We start from the raw sequence: 7,500 nt of genomic DNA, 5'->3' as shown, positions 1-7,500 counted from the left end.
GAAATGAGTATGCTGTTTGGAAAATAAATACTGTTGAAGATATCTATTTATACCATATAACAAGTGTACATTTAAAGAACATGTTTTCAATAATCATGTAAACTGGGTGTGAATTTGTAAAGCTATTCTTTGCTAACAAACAAAACTAATAACAATGGAAATAAAATAAAATCCAATGAGTGAATTTTATTACACATTCCATAAAACTATTCACATTCATGTACCCATACATCTATGCGTGTGCTGTGAGCGCGTGCGCGATATGTATATGCAGAAATATGCTAACAGACTATAATGATGTGAAGAGGTTTAGGAGAAAATAAAGGTATAGTTGAGAATGTAAAACTTCACAACGCAAGGTGCTTTGAATTTTGTTTGTTTGAGAGAGAGAGAAGACAGACAGACAGAGTGAGTGAGTTCACATATTGTGAAAAATATGAGCAAAGGCAGAACATAGTTCTGGGATTTCGAGTACATATTTTGGTATGGGCTATTGAACATCATGCTTGTATTAATTTACTTTTTTATTGTACCTAAAACACATTCTTCCCCTCTCTAATGATAAAGTTACTCCATGAAGTCCTTACATCTGTATCAACTGGAGTACAGGAGCAAATAAATATAATGAACTGGATATATAAATAAAAGTGTATTAGCTGGGTATATAAATCAGTGTGTATGAGCTTGTTATATGAGCATATTAAAATTCTCCTCCTTGAATTTTCATGTGTTATGCGCTATAATCGGAACACATTACACACTCGTAATTTACTTCAAGGCTGTAGTTGTCAACCTCTTTAGTTACTCATTAATGGAATAATTTTCTTCTCTACATGCCTTTGGAATAAACAAGCAGGGCCTTGTAGCCTACTGGACTTTGCTGTAGAGAAAGAGTGAGCAGTATGAAAAGATCCCTAAAATAGGTCACACTATCTTTTTGCTTCTACTTTACCTCTAGGCTACAAGAGTAATTTGTATAAATCTTTCTCCTTTAAATTAAGAAAATCCATTTCCTTCCATTTGTGGGTCAATGGGTAGTTGACTATCATAAATTCAAGAGCATAAGTTTTGAACCATTTTTATTTTTAGGATCACAACATAGAATACAAATATTTTTAATCACATTATCTACATTATATGCACTGAGAAAAAACTCATATACTTTATTTATTTATTTATACATTTCATTGATATTTAAGTAAATTTTGGAGCCACACACTAGATTTATTGTATAATAACTTCTAGGATTACTTCTATTACTGCACCTTACTTCTGAAATCAGTGAAGTATAATCTTTCTAAAAATAGATCTAGAATATTTCCATTAAAATCACTATCTTTCCTTTTTCCTTTTTAGTCTTTTATGAAACAGGATAATGACAGTCACAATGTAATCTGCAATGATATTTTATTACTGAATCCTAACCTTACTAAATGTCTAGACGCGTGTGCTACCGCGTGGTCGGGTGAGGACTGGGTGGTGAACTGACGTCGAGAGTAATGATAATAATGACCATTGCACGGGGCACGGGAGACACTTTGTACTGCTGAGGACCGCCACGGGCATTTGCCCACACTCCCTGGGGCAGACCACAAGACCCTAGTTATACAATACCCACACACTGGTCCTGGTCCGGCCTGCCCTCAAGCTTGGCCCTAGCTGCCCTCTAGATAGGATTCTTGAATCGATCCTGGGAAAATTGCTGGTTAAAACTCATTAAAATATGAAAACTACTACTCTAAGCTACTACTATCATCATTCCCCTTTAAGTTGGGAATGCTATTTAAGTAAACTCACTTATGTACCAGGGTAAAACTAGCTGAGGTTAAAAATAATAAGTCTTTATAGACTTGAGTGAGGTCAGGGTTGAGGGCGGGCGCGGACGGAATAACGGCACCACCTGAAAAATAAACCTTTACAACATATGTTGCCGCAGCTTCTACCGTGTTGCAGGTACCTGGCCCAAACCACACCAAGATTCCTTTCAATGGTTCAAAGGTTAGTGGCAATTGGGTGTATACTACAATGAAAGATAAGATATCATCTACCATACAAGTATAGACAAGACATTTCCATAACAATGTAATAATTATAATAATAATATTCAAAGAAATGCTAACCTAACTTGGGCTGAGAAAGAACAAGGTTTGTGCAAGTTATTTAACCTAATGGACAGGTTAACCTAATGACCTCTGCTTATCCCTGCTGCACATCTGCTGTGAATAAAATGTTTTACAAAACAAATTGTACATCTTTGCTTTCCAATGAAATTTTTAAATAGTAAATCAATCAGAAGTTGAACCTGATAACAGTTTAGTTTGTGTTGACAATGTTGACCATTTAAAGAGGCCACTGATAACCATCCTCCATGTAGAAAAATGATATGTAAAATAGTGAATGAATGAATTCCAGTGAGTTTTACAAAAATAAGATGGTCGGGACAAAGGTACCTTGTGATGAATGAGGGATGTGGTGTGGGCCACCAGGGTGGATGTGACTGCGGCCTTGGGGCGGTCGTGTACCAAGTCGGCACAAGCGGACTCACTGGAGCAGACTAGCCTCCAGTGTTTATCAAGGACAGGACACATCTAATCCAAAACCAGTTACAAACATTCTCACTACATATTTTGCATTACAAAAACAACAAAGAAGGTAGGCTACAAATATAAAGCAGTCAAACATTTGTTCATAAGCCTCTATAAGAGGTCATGTGTATATAAAACTTTACTTGAGACCTAACAATAGAAAATCTCAAACATAGGGTTGACAAAATTTTGATGGCAGTCATTTGTAGCCTGTGTTATTAAGAATAGTTGCAAACTGTCACCAGAGTTTACCCGAAGATCTGCTGACTAGGTACTTCAAGAAGCCTCAGAATAGGTTAAAACAACCCATAACCGCCATAGAGTTCACCATCTATATCACTTACACCAGTCATTATATAAAATATTAAAATTTTTAAGGGGAATAGGAGCAAGTACCATAATAATGAGAATAAGCTAAGCATAGCCCCTCCCTTCTCCCATAACTATAAAGCAATAGAGCCATTTAGAAAATGTTAGTTCCTAAAACTGGACCTTTAAATACAGTAATCAAATCCAACGAGTATCGTCTGGTGGTTACAACTTTTATTTTGCCGGCACTGGACAAGGATGGTGCTCGGCTATGAGACTGGCCACCCTCCACAAACGATGAAAATCAATATAAATATTCATAGGCGAATAAAAGAAATGAAATGATAAAAGAAAAAAAAGAGAGCCCTGTCTTCAGCCCAAGTGTATAAAAGAAGTACCAAGGAAGCCACTATTAAACCACAAAGGAAACCATCCATTCAACTGAAACCTTATCCCTTAATCCCAAGATTTATCCCTCTTAACTATAATAACTGTATACAGCTCTTCCTGTGGAGAGTAGCCAGCAAAAAGTTGATAAATGTCAAAAAATCCTGAGGAGACATGCGTCCATCAGCCACTCACTGACTACACCTACACTATATGGTCAAATTTTGAACAGATCTCCGTCTTCCAAATGTACACATTAACCTGACTGAGGTCCAAACTCTAGAATGTCACTTGCAATGAGTTGAATTGTTTTCACTCTTTTCATCAGAGTTTTTGTTATAAAATTAAACAATCATCTCAACTTCCTGAAGCTCAAAGATTGGCTGGATTTATTTAACATTCTTAAACAATCAAGAGATGTTCTAGAATTGGGTCCAAAGATTTTTAAACAGTGCAAAGCTGAACTTAAATGTCTGACATGGTGTACCTGAAGACAATATATTTCACAGGTTTTGACTTAGAGTCATACACTCAGGTGAAGATTTATATGCAAAATGGCAAAATCACATTCAGCCATAATGCCATACAACAAATTTCACCATTCAATTAATAGATATCAAGTTTATTTTCGTTTTTTTTTTCCATTTACCATTTACCAGAATATCTGGAAGCTAATTAGTACTTAAAACTCTTGATGCTAAAATCCATAAAATGAATGTTCACATATTAAAATCAGCTGTGTGGATCCTACAATATCCTGTACTAGTCAGATATTTGCTCAGCTGTGGTAACCTTGGCACCAGACACCCTGGGTTGCAAGGAGGGAATGCCACAGAGAACCAGTGACACATACATGAACAATACAATGAAATAATGGATGGTAGATCATAACATTAAGGTTTGTAAAATTATATATCACATCAAAAATCAATATGGGTTTTAACTTAAGCATGATATCTTCCAATGCAAAGCCTAATGCACGTATATTTATAAGATTTGCAAATGGACTGGTCCAATATTGTATAAGAAACATGACAATCTTTGGTGCTCTTAAGCATTCTAACAGTCTACTAAAATGTCCAATCAATAAATCATAAAAAAGTTGCATCCATTTACAATACCATGGAAGAGATTAGATAAAATCTAAAGGTCTTGCCAGAAGGAGCCCTTTAATAAAGATTCTTATATTATCTTTCACTGAAAGCAAAACAGAATCTCTCAAGCTCCTTTCTAAATGAACAAACAATTATCATGAAATTTTTATATCTAACAGTAGATATTACACTACATCAACAATAACTAAAAAGAGTATTCTTACTTTTGTTTTTCATAAATAAAATCCTCTACAACCAAAAATGGCAAAAAACTGAAGGGCTTCTTATGGCAGCCTTGGTAACACTTAAAAGCACTAAGGATTAGACAATTTCCTTCTGCCAAGTATGCACACCACAAAATCCAAATATACCTGCTGATGAATCTTGAAGCTCTCAACTAATCCCCAGGTACACACAAAGATATGAAAAGTAACAGAATAGCAAAGCTGAAGAGAATGCTGGATGTCCAATGTTCACAGTGTGTTTCGGATGATGAACAAACGAGGAGCAGCCCAGTGAAAGTGAGAGTGGAGTGTGGAGGGTGGAATGGGGCAGTGGCATCTGAGATGAGGACAGAATGCTGCACAGTGCTATATCACAGGGTGTCAGAAGAGCTAGCTCGTTGGCAACTGATGGAAATTTTAAGACTCTTGGAATTCCTAATTCTGACCTTGTATTCTAGTGGTTGTAAGAACTGATGAAGGGAACGTTCTTGATTGGGGAAATGAAATTACTGAAAAAGAACTCTGGTATACTGCAAGCTTAAGAGGGAAAAAACAGCCTGTTACACAGTGATGGAGTGGCTGTTATTAGTAGTGTTACACCCAGTGTTGTGATGATCATGGCGATGATGATGATGATGATGAAAATAACAAGTGATGGAAGTGTTAGTGGAGTTGTGAAAGTGCATAATGCACATGGTTGCATTGGTTTTTGGTTGTGGCGGTGGTGTGCTGATGCAGAATAAAAGGTATGATATTAGGATGGTCCCAGGCCAACAGAAAAAGGCTGGTGAATTAAAGCAGAGACCTATGGGGAGCAGAAAGATAAATGGAGCACAGAAGTAGTGGAGATGGAAAGGGTTGAGGTGGAAGTGGAAGATTGGTAGGGAAGCTGGGCCCATCAGAACACACAGTGAGATCGAGGTGGCTGAAGCTCGTGTGCCCTTCCCTCAGGCAGCACACACAAGCCTGGAAGCCAAAGGCGAGTTGAGGGGCACAAACAGTCTTTTTTTTTTCTTTTCTTTTTTAATCAGACCTACATTTTAGCTATATTTTTTGTACAAGTTTCTAGCCCCATTTACCAGAGTATGCAGTATATATCCATTCATACACAATCCTCGTACCTTAATGCTTTTTGTACCGTGACACCCCTAACTTGACTATCATCTAGATTTATGGAGGAAGAGAAGAGGGGAAAAAATCTGTCACAGTGCCACACAAAACGCTCTTGTAGTGTGTGCTCCTGAAAACACATTAACAAGGCCTCAATGGTCTGGATGGTGTTAGGGCAACTGTTCCAAGAAACAATACATATCAAAAGGGCCCTAAACTTTCTCTGGCAACCAGATGATGTCTTTTCTCCCCTTTTACCTGCAGCCCTGCAGATCAACCAAACCGACACGTGGCTCAATATAACACTTCCATTTTTCCATCATCACAACATATTGGCTGCCCTGAGGTGTCCATATGTAATTTAGGGGTGAATGTTAGCAGGTGACTTAGCTATATTCAATCCCTGCTTTGTTTTCAATGTGGAGCTGGCAACTATTTGGTATTCTAAGGTCTCCTAGTGAGACCTGTGGTGAATGGACTGCCCCCCAAAGTAATGGTGGTTGTGGAGATAAGGTCTCCCACAGGCTACCTGTGAAGGAGACCATTTGGTTGGCTGATGGATGCTGATGCTGGCCGCATCTCAAGTTGAACCAGCAGAGGAAAGTGATCTGGAAGGGAAGCAGACGTGTAAATACAGAGTATTCTACAGCCAAAAATCTGTTTACATGATATGCAGTCTTCCTATTCTACAGAAATCAACTCTTTCATTACCTGAAGGTATATGAGGGTGTGGACAGCCCAACACCTTGTTATCTTTAAACCAGTCAGTGTCAATGGGTCCCAAGACACCCAAAGCTGACATTGTCTCACTGCTGTGGAAGATGTAGTCTATGATTCCTTTGAAATCATACCTGGAAATAAAAAAAGAAACATTCAATCTTCAGTGTTGAAAAACGCTTGTACTTGGGACTTAAATTCCAAACATATCAAAGGCAAATGTTTAGGTCATACAAACCAAAGTTGCTGTTAAACTTACGTATAGTTGGTATATGCCATGATACTAAAATCATAGGCAGCCGAGAGCTTGAAAGAATGGGTGTAGATGTTGGAATTAGAATTGACTAATGAATTATTAGTCTTGGCCATAGCAATCTTCTGCAGGCAGGTTTTATACCCAAAACCTTTGAAGTCTTCATGGTCCATCGACACATTTCCCTTTGTCAAGAACTCAACTACACCTGTAACAGAAAACGTTTACACATAAATACAATCCAAAATTATATACAAAATGAGAAGCCTAGAAAAAGTTGACTTAAACACACAGCAGATTGCAAACTGTACCATCTCATCACCACAAACTCACACTTATTTCTTAGCAACATAAATGCAAACATACCTGAGTCAGGAAGTGAATTAAGATCTCCGCACAAGAGAAGCTGAATGGAGTTTGGATCCATCTTGTGCCCAGACCGAGATCTATGCTGTGAATCCTCGACAATTTGGGTGATAATTTGTCTGATTTCACTCATCAACATAATTGTCTGAAGGAGAGAGAGAAATGGGTTTTATAAACATGTTTGCATATGTCAAACACTGTCTATAAAGCTTCTAACAGAACTGAACTTCACCAATTAATAGCACAAAGCGAGTGAGTGCATGGGTAGATAGGAAGGGAGAGAAAGAGGAAGGGAAGGAGAGGGAGAGGGAGAGAGAGAGAGAGAGAGAGAGAGAGAGAGAGAGAGAGAGAGAGAGAGAGAGAGAGAGAGAGAGAGAGAGAGAGAGAGAGAGAGAGAGAGAGAGAGAGAGAGAGAGAGAGAGAGAGAGAGAGAGAGAGAGAGAGAGAGAGAGAGA

General features: G+C 38.0%; 2 protein-coding genes across 2 annotated transcripts in view; one reads left to right on the top strand and one right to left on the bottom strand.

Annotated features, from left to right (window-relative positions):
- LOC113815151 (major facilitator superfamily domain-containing protein 6) overlaps positions 1–176 on the top strand; it is a 22,920-nt gene extending 22,744 nt beyond the window's left edge. The window contains exon 14 of the mRNA XM_027367244.2: positions 1–176. This exon is cut by the window's left edge and continues 1,948 nt beyond it. The gene's annotated coding sequence lies outside the window, so the exon portion shown is untranslated.
- Positions 177–4,537: 4,361 nt separating this feature from the next.
- The window catches only part of LOC113815168 (uncharacterized), an 11,023-nt gene continuing 8,060 nt past the window's right edge, over positions 4,538–7,500 (bottom strand). The window contains exons 7-10 of the mRNA XM_027367252.2: positions 7,046–7,190; positions 6,686–6,887; positions 6,421–6,560; positions 4,538–6,317 (exon numbers count right to left, since the gene is read on the bottom strand). Of these exons, the coding sequence (XP_027223053.2) occupies positions 6,235–6,317; positions 6,421–6,560; positions 6,686–6,887; positions 7,046–7,190 (570 nt within the window). The 3' untranslated portion in view covers positions 4,538–6,234. The remainder of the gene's footprint in view (positions 6,318–6,420; positions 6,561–6,685; positions 6,888–7,045; positions 7,191–7,500) is intronic.

The sequence above is a fragment of the Penaeus vannamei genome, chromosome 36, assembly GCF_042767895.1.
Source record: "Penaeus vannamei isolate JL-2024 chromosome 36, ASM4276789v1, whole genome shotgun sequence".
NCBI classification, from domain to species: Eukaryota; Metazoa; Arthropoda; class Malacostraca; order Decapoda; family Penaeidae; genus Penaeus; species Penaeus vannamei.
Note: the sequence above shows the minus strand (reverse complement) of the source record. Positions and strands in the feature narration are given on the sequence as shown.